The sequence below is a fragment of the Vanellus vanellus genome (genome assembly GCF_965231255.1).
Source record: "Vanellus vanellus genome assembly, chromosome: 4".
In the NCBI taxonomy this organism is placed as follows: Eukaryota; Metazoa; Chordata; class Aves; order Charadriiformes; family Charadriidae; genus Vanellus; species Vanellus vanellus.
Genome location: NC_138909.1, coordinates 54,128,516 through 54,143,212, shown reverse-complemented (window position 1 = coordinate 54,143,212; position 14,697 = coordinate 54,128,516). Strand labels below are relative to the sequence as shown.

General features: G+C 44.4%; 1 protein-coding gene across 1 annotated transcript in view; it reads right to left on the bottom strand.

The window, feature by feature from the left end:
• The window catches only part of DOK7 (docking protein 7), a 69,956-nt gene extending 58,750 nt beyond the window's left edge, over positions 1 to 11,206 (bottom strand). Inside the window, exons 1-4 of the mRNA XM_082482642.1 lie at positions 10,998 to 11,206; positions 10,797 to 10,842; positions 8,015 to 8,245; positions 3,915 to 4,115 (exon numbers count right to left, since the gene is read on the bottom strand). Of these exons, the coding sequence (XP_082338768.1) occupies positions 3,915 to 4,115; positions 8,015 to 8,245; positions 10,797 to 10,842; positions 10,998 to 11,051 (532 nt within the window). The 5' untranslated portion in view covers positions 11,052 to 11,206. The remainder of the gene's footprint in view (positions 1 to 3,914; positions 4,116 to 8,014; positions 8,246 to 10,796; positions 10,843 to 10,997) is intronic.
• Between the last annotated feature and the right edge of the window lie 3,491 nt (positions 11,207 to 14,697).

The following is a 14,697-nucleotide window of genomic DNA, read 5'->3' as shown; positions in this document are numbered from 1 at the left end:
TTCTGGGCTGCGATCACACACTGCTGGCTCATGTTGAGCTTCTCGTCAATCAACATCCCCAGGTCCTTCTCCTCAGGGCTGCTCTCCAGCCATTCCCCACCGAGCCTGTATTTGTGCTTGGGATTGCCCCAACCCAGATATCCTTGCGCTTGGCCTTGTTGAACTGCATGAGGTTGGCTTGGGCCCACCTCTCCAGCCTGTCCAAGTCCCTCTCGATGGCATCCCTGCCCTCCAGCGTGTCTACCTCACCAAACAGCTTGGTATCATCGGCAAACTTGCTGAGGATGCACTCAACCCCACTGTCCATGTCGCTGACAAAGATGTTGAACAGTACAGGTCCCAGTACCAACCCCTGAGGAATGCCACTCGTCCCTGCTCTCCACTTGGACATCGAGACGTTGACTGCAACTCTTTGAGTGCGACTGTCCAGCCAGTCCTTTATCCACCAAGTGGTCCATTTTTTGAATCCATGTCTCTTCAATTTAGAGACCAGGATATTGTGTGGGACAGTGTGAAATGCTTTGCACAAGTCCTAGTAGATGACATCAGTTGGTCTTCCCTTGTCCACTGCCACTGTAACCCCTTCATAGAAGGACACCAAATTTGTCAGCCATGACTTGCCCTTGGTGAAGCCATACTGGCTGTCACCAATCACCTCCTTGTTTTCTACGTGCCTCAGCAGAGTTTCCAGGAGGATCTGCTCCATGATCTTGCCAGGCACAGAGGTGAGACTGACTGGCCTGTAGTTCCCTGGGTCTTCCTTGTTTCCCTTTTTGAAACTAGAGGTTATATTTCCCCTTTTCCAGTCGACAGGAACCTCACCAGACCACCACGACTTCTCAAATATGATGGCTAGTGGCTTAGTGACCTCATCTGCTAGCTCCCTCAGGACCCGCAGATGTATCTCATCAGGTCCCATGGACTTGTGCACCTTCAGATTCCTCAGGTGGTCTCGCACTTGATCTTCACCTGCAGTGGGCGGTTCTCCATTTTATTAATCCTCGTCTTTGCATTCTGTGTCATGGGCAGTGTGGCTGCAGTCCTTGCCAGTGAAGACTGAGGCAAAAAAGTCAAAAGTCATTGAGTACCTCAGCTCTGTCTCTGTCCCGGGTAACCAGTTCTTGCATTTCCTTCTGGAGAGGGCCCACAGTTTCCTTAGTCTTTCTTTTCTCGATGACATACTTAAAGAAGGAATTTTTGTTTGTCTTAATGTCCCTGGCCAGATTTAGTTCTATCTGGGCTTTAGCTTGTCTAACCTGATCCTTGGCTGCTTGAACAATTCCTCTGTATGCCTTCCCTGTTTCCACTCCCTATGGGCTTCCTTTTTCCTGTTGGTCATGTCCAGGAGCTCCTTGTTCATCCATGCAGGCCTCCTGGCTTTTCTGCCTCTTTGTAGGGATGCATCACTCGAGCTTGGAGGAGGTGGTCCTTGAATATTAACCAACTTTCTTGGACCTCCCTTCCCTCCAGCGCTTCATCCCATGGCACCACACCAAGCAGATTCTTCAAGAGGCCAAAGTCAGCTCTCCCAAAGCCAAGGGTGGTCAGCCTGCTGTGGACCTTCCTCACTGCCTCGAGGATCTCAAACTCAACCATTTCATGGTCACTACAGTGTCAAACTCAAGGGCAGGCTGGACTGTCTACCAGCCCCTCCTTGTTGGTAAGAACAAGATCCAGCATAGCTCCTCTCCTCATTGGCTCCTCAACCACTTGAAAAAGGAAGTTGTTGTCAATGCAATTCAAGAACCTCCTGGATTGCCTATGCCTGGCTGTGTTACCCTTCCAACAGATGTCGGGGTGGTTGAAGTCACCCATGAGAACCAGGGTCTGTGAACGTGATGCCACCCCTATCCATTTATAGAGGGCTTCATCCATTCGGTCTTCTTGGTCGGGTGGCCTGTAGCAGACCCCCACTGTAATGTCACCTGCTCCCGATTTCCCTTTAATCCTGACCCATAGTCTCTCAGTTGGCCCTTTATCCATCCCTAGCCTGAGCTCCATGCATTCCAGCTGCTCCTTCACATATAAGGCAACACTGCCTCCTCGTTTCCCTTGCCTGTCTCTCCTGAAGAGCCTGTAGCCTCCCATGGCAACATTCTAGTCATAGGAGTCATCCCACCAAGTTTCTATGATGCCAATGAGATCATAGGCTTGGAGGCGTGCACACATTAGCTCCTCCTGTTTGTTCCCCATGCTCCATGCATTTGCATAGATGCACTTCAGCCATGTCTTCGTTGAGGCTGACTTGGCTGGAGCAGCTGTAATTACTTTGCGCTGCTCTTCAGGCGGTATTCCTATGCCGTGTATTAACAGTGCCTCCCCATTGGCTCCTGTTGGTCCAGGAGCTCCTGACTTGTCTACATCAGACTTTGAGCATGCTGCAGCGTAGCCAGCACATTTTGGAGCGAATGCCTGCAGGCCCTCACCAGCACCCCGTTCCTCTATCCTTGGTACAACATCCCTTGGTCACAGGCAAACCCGATAATACCCCATTCCCCCATCAAAACTAGTTTAAAGCCTTGTTAATGAGCCCTGCTAATTTTTTGGGCGAAAACCCTTCTCCCCCTTTATCCTACCCCATAGGCTCTCAGTTGGCTCTTTATCCATCCCTCGCCTAAGCTCCATTTCTGGTGCAGTCCCATACCAGTTTTTAACTGAAACAGGATAACCTTAAAAGGAAAGGGATTTGTTTCCTCACAGGCTATACCCATAACCCATTCCTTCAGATGTTGGAAACCTTTCTATAACCCCAGAGTTTGAGTTAGGCAGGGAAAGATTTGAACCAGAATCTTCCACACTAAAAACAAGTGTCAGGAATCAGGATATAACAGTTGAATCCATACTTATCTTTGTAACTCAGCTCTGTGCTTTTCTATACACTAAATGAAAACCACTCACTAGAATAAAACAGTCAAAATAATTTCTTTTTCCTTCCTCCCCAGATTTTACCAAAAGTCCCATGGAAGACTAACTTTGGATTTGGATCAACTCTGAAACCTGTTATTTTTTCAGTTTGGTAATTGAAGAAATCCACTATTTTCACATTTCAGTATGCAAGACAAATAACCTCACATCCAAGCTGGCAATCTGCATACCCACTTGCACTCACAGATCATCAGTTCAGCATGGCCTCAAACTCTGCTTTTGAAGTTAAAACTTTATGTTTTCTAAAGATGCATATGATATTATGCCAGTGCATTCATGATCTTTCCTTTTCAGTTCTTGTGTAGGAGCTTTGCATTTTATCTGAAGTGAGAATGTGAGAAGTCCTAAACTGGACACTGGAACAGGAGATTTCTCCCCATCTAAAGGGGTATCTCAGCTACTAGGCTACTGAAACTAGCTTCAACTTGCTTGCTTTCATTTTGACCCCACAAATCTCATGGTCCCATAAAGTGACAAAGCTTCCAACAGGGAAGGGAACAGACAGAAGTTCCTAACTTTTCAGAGCTAGAAGTCTCCACAGGATTTAGACATGAGCATTTACACAATGAGAGCCTTGGTGCCACCTGTAACCTCAAAACTTCATGTCATTTTCCCTCTGCAAACAACAAAATAATTAATCATAATTTAATAAATTTGAACATTAAGCCATTCTGCCTTATCTCTTGCATGACACAAGCCATAAAATTTCATTACCTTATTTTTGGTCTGTGTCCAATAGCGATAGTTGACTAAACATCTTCTTGAGAACCACAGGGCTCAGTCAGAACTCCACAGTCACATTTTTACTGAACACCAGGGTTGAAGCCTGCAGAAATCTGCTCAGTAGAACAGACCCTCTGATATCATATCTGCTGCCTGTATGACAAAGCAGCACAGCTGGTTCTGCAAACTCCACTTTGAATGAGACATTTACATTTCTACAAAAGGTTTCAAACAGCTTTTAGAAGACAGGTTCCATTTGTACTTACAGAAGCCGCACCTGGTACCCCCTTCAAAGATGAATCCATTTGGGACTGCTCCATACCGACGCAGATCTGAGAGCTTCCATTGCCCCATGACACTAGGAGGAAGGTCTTTTACAAGGACGAGAATGTCATTGCAGAAATGCAGGGTAGCAGGCCCACTCTCTAGTTTAGTGCCAGGTGCTACAAAAACTTGAAATCTATGAACTATCAGATAAGGAAGAAAAAAAAAATTACTATAGAAAATCGAAGCAAGATACCATGACTCACGCAACAGAAGTCATTCTGTTAAGCTGTGGTATGTGGACCGACCTCCTGCCCACACCACAAGGCTCTAGCATAAAGATTCTATGTAAAGCCCAGACCAGCCCCATGTGAACTCCTTACTCTCTATTATGCCAGCTTTAGATTGGCAAAAACCCAATCTTGGCTTAATGCTACAAATTATGAAATTGTAACACTACATTAAAGTCTTCCAGGTTACTCCCTATCTCAAATTAGTCAGTTATCCAGCCCACACTTCAGTTACCTCTTCCATCCTTGCATCACCACATGAGTGAGTTTCCGTTTCCTCCTCTAAACAGCCCGCACCTCTCCTTTCTTACATGCATGCACACACACACATATAACACAGTGCCCAAGGAGCCCAAAATCCAAGGCTCAAAGAAGTAGGCAAGTTCTAACCAGAGCTCTGTCACCCACTCATTTAAAACCTTTAATAAACTGCTTCACTCCTTCCTTAGCAGTAAAATTCACCTTTGTGAATCTTTTGGGAGTTGGCAATGGTAGATGCCCATACATTTAAAATTACTAGGAAATTAAGTGATTCATAGGTAAAAAACACTCTTAGATGTCAGTTAATTCTTCATATATCACAGCCTAGACTTCAAGAGTGGGGAAAAAACGACACACCTGTTTCATTCAAGTTTACAAAATTCAGGTTCAAATCTCAACTCCAGTATCCCCTATATCACAAAGGTCCTTACCTAAAGTAGCAGTTGTTCTAGGCCACTCACCCATCTTCTCCAGAGCTGTTGCATTCTGAATAATAAGCTATTGGGAGTACTTCAAGGGCTCAAATCCCACAGTTTTTCAAAGGGAGCAATATAAGTGAGCAAGTACCTAATTGTCAAACAACAGTTTTGACCTCCACTACTCCTCTAGTTTCTTTCACCTTGTGACCAGCCAAAAAAAAAAAAAAAAAAAAAAAATCTGCCTTGGCACAGAGAAGCATCAGAACTGTTACATTTCCAGTCAGAGTTTTTCAGTGGAGCATTTCTCAAGAAGCACATAGATTTAGCTCTTGGTTAGCCATCAAAGATGATACAAACAGCTACCTGCCTATGAAATCTACCGGGTAACTTCCAGGTAGTCTCACTTCTTACAACCACTCTTTCCTGTTTCTTGCCTATGCTTCTTCAAGCATTGCAAATTTCAGCTAGGTCTGAGTCTTGCTTCTCATCTAAATACTTGCTATATTCTTAGTTACCATCTTAGCTGTAAGTTAACTCCCTATCTCTGACGTGCATTTGATAAGTTCCCTACGGCTCCAGCAGAATTAGCCACAAAGTCATTCGAGTGAAATGTGCAAGGAGACAGAGATAGATCTAAGCACAGCTCTACTTACAGCTTTGCCAGTAGTACTGTTAGGGAGCAAAGCAATAGTCACACGATGTCCCCTCTTGGGCAGGCAGTTGTTACACAACCTGCTTAAACATAAACTATGAAAAATATACCAAAACCATCTTGATTAATAATGTTCAGCAAGGAATCTTTAAAATCATTTGGACCTCTCTGCCCACTACTTCGCTGGCAATTAAACTATAGGAGCACAAGCATCAGAGTTCTTTCTGCCTCATTAAATGAGGAATGGAGCACAGTCTTCACACAATCAGTTGCAAGTTACAACAGCTGCTGAAAGCAGAGAACTGCAGCTCAGATTCTAAACCACTTAAAAAAAAAAAAAGAAACAAACAAAAAAACCAGCATATCCAAATCTGAACAAAGCCAAAGTAGAGGGAAAACGAGATCTGAACATGAAGCTTTTGCCATATGCTGCTGTCTTGATAAATTGGAACTTTATTTTCAAAATTGCCCCCAGCCATCTACTTCTACTCTGAAAAACAAAAGTGAATAAGACACAGAGCTGAGTACACCTGTAAACAGAAGGTGCTATTTAATTCCTCATTTCCTTTAGCTAATCTTTTCCTCTTCACAGCTATTCACTGACCTGCAGTATGCTAACTTCCTCAGAATGAGTTGTGGGCTCAAGCACTCTTCTCACACCTGACCTACACCTCAACTATTTCCACTATTTTCTCTAATCCTGGTTCTTTTATTCCAGGAATCCCATCCACCTCACTTGCTAAAAATGGAGAGAAAACACTGGGAACTCCAGTGGTTCTCATTCAAGAACAGCATCAATTCCTTTCATTATTTTTTTTTTCTTTTTGCTTCCCAGACTCTGAAGTCATCTGTCTATAGACTATTTTTATCATCTGGCCACCTTACTTTCAAGGCGTACAAAGGCACCCTTACTACGCTTTAAGAAAGTGCACCAATCACCATCCTCTCTTCACCTAAGTCTCTACTCTTTTCTATTTCTGTCTACTCAAGCTAGGTTCACTTTAATCTGACTTCTTTTTCCTAACTGAATCTTCACTGAAAGATAAAATCATGAAAAAAATTTCAATACTCTGGTCTACGCTCCTCCTCCTAAGTTTTCTTGCAATTAACTTTCTACAAATTACTGCCAGTTCAAGCAATTATACTTGTTTTCTTACTTCTTTATTTCTTCACCTTCACACACATTTTCTACCACTCCATCTTTATCCCATGGCTGCACACATCACCTTTCAATAGGCTCTATTCCTACCACGCTCACAGCTTTCCTTTAAAAATACTCTACACTGCTTCTGCGTTTCCCGCCATCACACCCGTAACCCTCACACCCAGACTGAGATTAAATACTCTCTCCATGCCAGCACTGCATCAGCACAAGATCATGAAAACCACTCCTACTCTGTCAAATTCAAATTCTCCTTCAGGTTTTAGGACAAGTCTACACTGTACATAGATCCCAAATCTAATAGAGAAATAGAACCAGGACACAATACAGCTACATCATTAATGTGTACCAACTACTCCAGCTGCTCATGCCTGTATTGTTCAGAAACTCCCTCTAACCTTTCCCCTTATGCAAGGCTTCATATTTGATAGGTCCAAGTGGTACATCCATACATCTCTCTTCTGATACTTCTACATTTTATTACTGTAAAATTCCCAGGCCATCTTTCTATGTACGTACTGCAAAGGAACGAGTCCACAAATGCAACAGATGGCAAAGCATATGTAACAAATGATTAAGATGGTTAATGGTGTCTCCCACACACCTACCCTCCTTCCCTAGTTATGACTAAACAAACATAAGACAGATACTATGGATTACCAATATTATCACTCTTTGTTCACCACTGTACATTTTAGAGCTGCTAAGCAAGAAAATAAAATAAAAGGATGCATAAGAGTGAAGTTAGCTGGAAAGACTGTGTCTGTTGACACTCCTTGTTGCAAGATGTCTCTTCCTGAAAGGGGACACCAGCAGCAGTAAGCATTATTAGCACAACTCCTAATAGGCAGCTCAGAACACTAGGATTGATCTAGCCATGTTCTACTCAGGACTCTGCCTCTCTTAATTCTGGCCCCTTCTAAATCCTGTTGTCACCATCCCCAAGTAAATTGCAGGACCAGAAGTAACAGTCTGATCACTTTGTTTCAAAGCTACACACTTTCAGTGCCAAAATCAAAAATTAAATTAAGAGCTCTCATAGTTAGCCATCACTACTGGGCAGTACTGTAATCAAAACCTATCATAAGGGACACCTGCTTTAGAATGTAAGGGGAAGACTAGTCTCTTCACTCTCAAATGAGTGACAGTCCTTTCCTTAACTGTACTTTGTTATTTGCTTTTCAGCTATGCTTTTTTTCTTTGGCATTTTTTCCCCCAGGGAGGGGGACGGACAAAAAAGAAAAAAACACCCCACCAAAAAAAAAAAACAAACAAACCAAAACCAAACCAAACAAAACCTTGAGAAGACAAAGTTTACCTTCCCCCAAGCTGTAGCGAATTCGTACATCCCATGCACACATCGTTTCCTTGTTCTCAAATCCCAGCATCACAACTTGAGACAGACAGATGATTGCAAGCGTGTGATTCAAGCCTTCATAGGAGAGCCCAGGATCCAAGCCACAGATGTCTTCTAAGGTCATGCTACTCCTCTCCTTGTGCCCTTTTGCTCGTTCAGATTTATCCTTGTACACCAGCATGAGCAAACAGTCTAAAAGAAGCAAAACTGTCAGAGATGATGAGGCAGAACAGAACACAACACATTTCTCAGTACTCTCCTTCAATACAAAGGTGCTTTAGACAACTGCAGGGTCAGTCTGACCAAGTCAATATAGGAAGTCAGTTTCCTTTTCCCACCCCACCCCGAGGTAGTTTGCAGTCCCTATTTTCAGGGAGCAGACGTTGAGGGCATGTATCAAGGGTAATCTGCAGGCTCAGAAATAAGGAGGCAACTAAAAAGTCTTCCCTATTTTACTTTTCAAAAATCCATTGTTTTTTCAGATACTCTCCCAAGTCTGGAAGGGACTGACTCATTAATTCTGAACATTAGGTGTTACACTATGATAGCTGTTCACATTACAGACGCTAAAGACCGAGAGGCTATTGTCATCTATATTTCCATTAGAACATACTGAACCACAAATGAAATTCTTACAGTAGTTTACAGATTACTCAACTACTAAACAGTGAGCAGACTGCGCTGCCAGATTGTTAGTGTAGCTCAGGTTTCCCACTGAAATGTTACACAGTAGCCATTGCTAAATAATCATTATGTGCCCCACCTTTTTTTTTTTTCCCCTTAAATACTTGCCTGTGTTGCCATTTGTTTTTAACCCCTTCCCAGAGGTGTTTATTACACGGTAACTATGCAACCAAGGAAAGTAATTCAAGGGCTACGGTCCCATGGGAAAAGCACATTTCACAAGCCAACCCGGAGAACAAGGAAAAAAAAGGGAGAGCCCTCTCCCAGCTTTTGCATTCGTAACAAGAGCACTCCTCTTCCCCCAGGTTCCCTTCCTACCACATAGCACTCAGTTGTAAATGAAATAGATGATCAATATCAAAGCTGCAACATCCAGGGCTTAAGCTGCCCTACATACCACAAAGGAGAAAGCCCCCCCCCCCCCCTCCCCGCATGCGCCATTTTATGAATGTTGGGGTGCAGTGCTCCGAGCCCTGGCGAGGTGCCCCGCAGCTCTCAGCTGGGCAAAGGGCTGGCACATCTCCAAAGAGGTGAAAAATGACTGAAAGACTGAACCGTCTGTTAGCTAAAGCAGAGCTTTGCGTAGACTCCCAATTGTTTTCATGCACCTGTTAGCAAAAAACAGCTGCAACTACGGTATTTAAGCATTCTGTAATACAGTTGTGTGTCTGAAGAAAGAACAGCTATGGTTTACTGACCAAGAAAAGCAAATCACTGGGGGCTTTTTCTGGTAAACATGGCTAATTTTGCTAGAATAAAAATACTATTTGAGACATAAGCTACATTATTGGTCAGTAAGTTTGCAAAGCAAGCTCCCTCACCTTCCCCCTTCAAACTTGGCTTACTTATGTTTGAAATCCAGGCCCATATTCACATGTCTAGATACCAGCTCAGGGATCAACAGATGCTGGTTCACACAGAGAAGCTTAACAGATGCAGCCAAGATACAGGCATTTAAGACACTAACACATAACCGTAACAACTCAAGGAACAAAAGGTTAGGTCTAAAGAGCTTCAACTACCAAGAAACCTTTGGTCTACCAGCAACAACCTAGAAAAGATTCCATAACCTATTCTGCAGCAATGCAGACTCACATTGCCGAAGTGTATACAACATTTAGCCCTGGAAAGACACACTTTTGGTCCCAAATGTTTTCCCTGTTAGGAAAGGATGGGGAAACCTGAAACCTACTTTTCCCTCTCCAGCAGTAAAACATCAACTCTGAATAACGTTTTCAATTTCCCCTTCAGAAGCAGGGAAATGATTTTTTTTTTAATTCAAAATGTCATTTTATTTTTAAATCGAAGCGATATTTTATGTCAAAACACTGCTCAAAAATAACTACCAAGCTTACAGTGCCAGCTTTTTTTTTTTCACAGCCACCAATCACTCTGAAGAAATAATAATTAAAAAAAAATAAAGAAAGAAAGAAAAAGAAAGAAAGAGAGGAATCGCATTTTAAAGGGGAACCAAAACTTAATAGCTGTGCCTTAGCAAGTCACCTTTCCCAGTGGTTTTAGTCAGGCTGACCCTGAGCCGCCCAAACCCCTCGCCCCGAGGCCGGGCACGGCCGCCCGCCCGGCGGACGAACGCTACACCCGTGCCCCGGCCCGGGGGTCTCCGCCTTACAGCCCGGGTTACCGACAGCCCCTCGGGGGAGGGCGGGGGGGACGGCGGGCCTACAACCGCCCCCGCGGAGGAGAAAGCCGCCCCGACCCTCTCGGGGCCGCCATCCCGGCGCCGTGAGGAGCGGCGAAGCCCCTCAGCTGCTCTCCTCGTTACACTTCGGGGGGCTCCGGCAGCCGCCGCCGGGTCCGTTGCCAGATAGTTTCTTCCCCCGATTAAAAACCGAGGCGGGAAGAGCAGCGACGGCTTGAGAGCCCCGCCGAGGGCGATCTCCAGGGGCACCTAACCCCGAGGGGAGGGAGCCCCGTAAGCTCCCTGCCCCCGGCGCCCCAAAACGCCGTTCCCCCCAGGGCCGGGCCGGGGAGTGAGGGGCGTCCCGGCCTCCCCCCAACACACACACACACATACACACGACGGGGCCCCCCTTCTTACCTGCCACCGGGGAGGGCTTGCGCAGCACCAGCCACCTACTCTTCCACTGCAACGAGAGGCAAAAGGAGAGGGTTAGCCAGGGCCGGAGGAGAGGAGAGAGCCCGCTCTCTCCCCTCCTGGGGCGCGGGGGGGGAGTCGGTCGGGGACCCCCGGTCCCGGCCTGCCGCGGGGCCGACCCGAAGGGGCGCCGGGAGCGGGGACCTTTTTGCCGTCTCTCAACTTGACGTGACCCTCCACCACCACGGAATCCGTCATCTTCAGTCATGATTCCGGACAGCTGCGCCCGCCTGGCTGCTCCCTCCCCGCGCTCTGCCCGAGGGGTCACTTTCAAAATAGCTTTATGAGGGCCCCGCACCGGGCACCGGCAGCCAGGCGGGACAGCGGCCAGCGCGGCCCGGCCCGGCCCTCCCCGGCGCCCCCCGCCCCACCGGGCAGGGCAACAGGGCGGCTCCGGCTGAGGGGAAAGGGGGTCCCGGGAAGGTTTCCACTCGTATTCATGTAGTTTATTATGGTGTTGGGTTTGGTTTTGTTGTTTTTCTTTTTTTTTTAATTGTTTATTATTATTATTATTATTTCCAAGGGTCCGGCAGCGGGAGGCGCGATTCCGGGGAGCCCGGAGGGCGGCAACCCGGCGTGGGCCGCCTCAGCGGATCTCCGCCGGGCGCGACCCCGAGCGCCGTTCCCCCCCATCCCCCCTCCGATCCCGCTCCTACTCCCGCTCCGGGCTTTGCAGCTGACCGCCGAGGCAGCCCTGCGGCCGGGGGCGGCGGGAAAGCCCGGAGCGGACTCCTTTCGCCCACCGTCGCCGAAACACCTGCGATCCCCCACCGGCAGCTTCCTCATAACGCCCAGATTTCTCTTTCAAAAATTGTAATTAGCGCTACCCTTAGCTCCCAGAAGCCAACCACCCCAGATAAAAATACTTTCTTTTTTTTTTTTTTCTTTGCAATGCAACTGTCAGGAGATAACAACCCACTTACACCAAACCCGCAGCAGCTACAATTAATAGAATGTGTTAATGATGTCCTCAGATTTATTTCAACGAGCAACGGACTAATTAGAGTCCATTATTCTAAAAATACTCCTACTGCATCTTATTTGATGGTAATTAGTTCTTCAGCTTTTTTTAAACAGCACCACAGCACATTTTTCTTTCAATAGCATAATAGAAGGGTTTTTTTAGATGTTTGCATTTATTTCTTCCCTTTGAATTGGTCAGTTTCCACGGAAGAACATATAATTTAATAAAACCATCTTTAAGTGTGTTTCATAATGAATTAGGGATGTGTTTGTTCAACTGGCTTTGCATCCTAATTCAATTTCAAGATAAATGTTAGGAGAAATATAAGATTAAATTTCCTTAGTAAATTTAAGTTGGAATTTCATTTTAACCGAAGGGATAAGTACTTAAGGAGGGGAGGAAAACATGGAGGATGAGCTCCCATGGAGTAATGCTCAACAAAAAGGCAGGAGGCAGAAGGTGTTGGAGTGCCCCATAGGAATGTGACCAATGTTGGGTGTGAGAGGTCAGGCAAGGACCTCTCACTTAACCTGGACGTTTCCTTGCCACCCCTAGTCTGGGTTTGTAGATCTAATGCAGGGGTAGTCATCGTACAGCAGATCCTCAAATGATGAAATTTGGTTCCACCAAATCACTGCAGTGACAGTAGACAAACAGTCTGCTTTGAAAGCCACAGATTCATTTTAGTGCCTTCAAAGTATGACAATTTAAACTTCACACTTGTCATTTAGGTCTTTGAGGGCAGAAAGTAGACTGCTTCACTTGTGAATATTCCACGTATTTCAAAAAATATTTTATTGATTGTTTTGGTGTTTCTATATGCTGGTACTGGTACAAACAGCATATATTTTGAAAACAGGACAGCTAAAAAGCTCTACAGAAATTGTCAGAAACACCAGTGTAACACCTTTCCTATCAAACAGCCACCTCCTTTACAGAAAAAGAAGACTGAGAAAATATATATAAATCACAAACCTACCAGATTAAAAGCATGCACAGTGTGGATGGATATTAATTTCAAAGTGAAACTGAAGTCACAGAACAGATATGGACATTCAGAATGGCATAAGCTTTGTGCGGAAACCTATTCCAGATGAATCCCTTCCAAAGAAGAGTAAATAGTTCCTTCACGCTGATTTAGTACTTGTCTTTCAGCAGCAGACAGTTAGTCTTGTTACACAGTCGCATTCATTTCACGGAGTTAAGCAAGCCAGACTCACACTGCAAATGGCCAGGAAGGCAAACCCAGGCAGCAAGGGTCTTCGGCTTGTTTTGGAATCAGACCCCTGAGGTGGATCCCAGTTTTTCAAGCCAGTGTTTAGTGCTTCAGAAAAACAAACTAAATACTTTGATCTTAGTATTCTCAGTATTTATAGCTGAAAATCATATCTGAGCTATTACATCTGTCTACTGGAGTTCTTATGCCACACTCACATAAAACTGGGAGCACCACCAGCTGAAATGGATCCTTATGCAGAGCTTTTCAGATGCCTTCCAGCACAAAGAAGGGTTATTTCATTTTTCTACCAGCTTTCACCCTGTTGAACAACCTACAGAGCGATTCAGATTTAACTGTAGCTTTATACATAACAGACTAAGTCCAAGAAACAGGGTAAACATTTTTTATTAAACAGATTACGTCATTTATCTAGATTAGCATTGTTATATATTTGTGCTTACACAAACTCAGGTTTTGGTTATTTTTCCTTACAAAGTTTCTTTGAACTGCCTAAATCATTCACCACAACTAAGAAACCCACGAAGACACTACCAGTACTATAAAACAAAACACATATATAGCTATTGAGGCACCACGTTAAAATTCTCTATCTTAAAGCATAGCTTTGCTTGAAACACTTAAGAGAATTTAAAAATATTCACTATCAGAAAAGAAATAAATTTTGCATCAACACTTCCGAATGTACGCATCTGACATGGCTAAAGTTTCCCTGTATTAAAAAAAAAAATAAAAATTGTAATTTTCCATTCTTCTTTATCAAACTAGATTTTTTTTTTTGTTGAATCATTTTCTGCCTTGTCTGCTTACACAGCTGAGTCCACAGCCTCTAAACAGCTATATATTGTAATAATTTCTTTGATTGTTCCCATAACAATTCCATAGACCATGACAGCAAAGCCTGTGGTTTATGATACCACCAAACTCCCAAGGAAAATGTCAAGCTGCTCCCAAAGCCATCCAGTTTAAAAATCTGTTAACAGAAACCTCCTTTCTGAATTATCTAAACAGTTGAACAACTTGTTAGTACAAAATCTAAGACATCTTCAAAACACTGTCAAATTTAAGAAACGTTGAGACATTTATCATTAAGGTGAAGTATTTCCACTGCTATGCTCATGGTGAGGAGCAGTTCCCAGTCTGCAAAAGGTCCTAACTGCATTGGAGGGAGTCAGATCCACTGACTTCCAAAATTTTTCAGCAAGAAACTTGGTGGTCTCAAGAGGTTATGCACTAACCTTGCTGGAAAATTGCACAGCAGAGTTCTGAAGCATGTTCCTGGGTTTATGTCAGTGGAACATAAAAATGTGCTTATGTGTTTGGTTGAATCAAAACTTAAACTCTGGGGTTTTTTTCCCCAAAACTGGTTTGCTGCAGTTAGCTGAGGAGCAGCTTCACCTACATTGCTCTGTTGGTGTCTCTCCACCTGAACTTCAAGAGATCACTCCTGATGGGGACGAAATTTCATTTTTGGTGCTTCTCCTGTTTATTTTTTTGTCTCATCTGAGAATACAAGGACAATGTTGTTACTGGTTGGTTTGAGGGTTGACAACACCACCAGAAACTGTACAAAAACATTCAGACAACATTTTATGTAATTCACCAAGCAGACAAATAGTTGTAGATTTTGGTAGGCTTTCTCG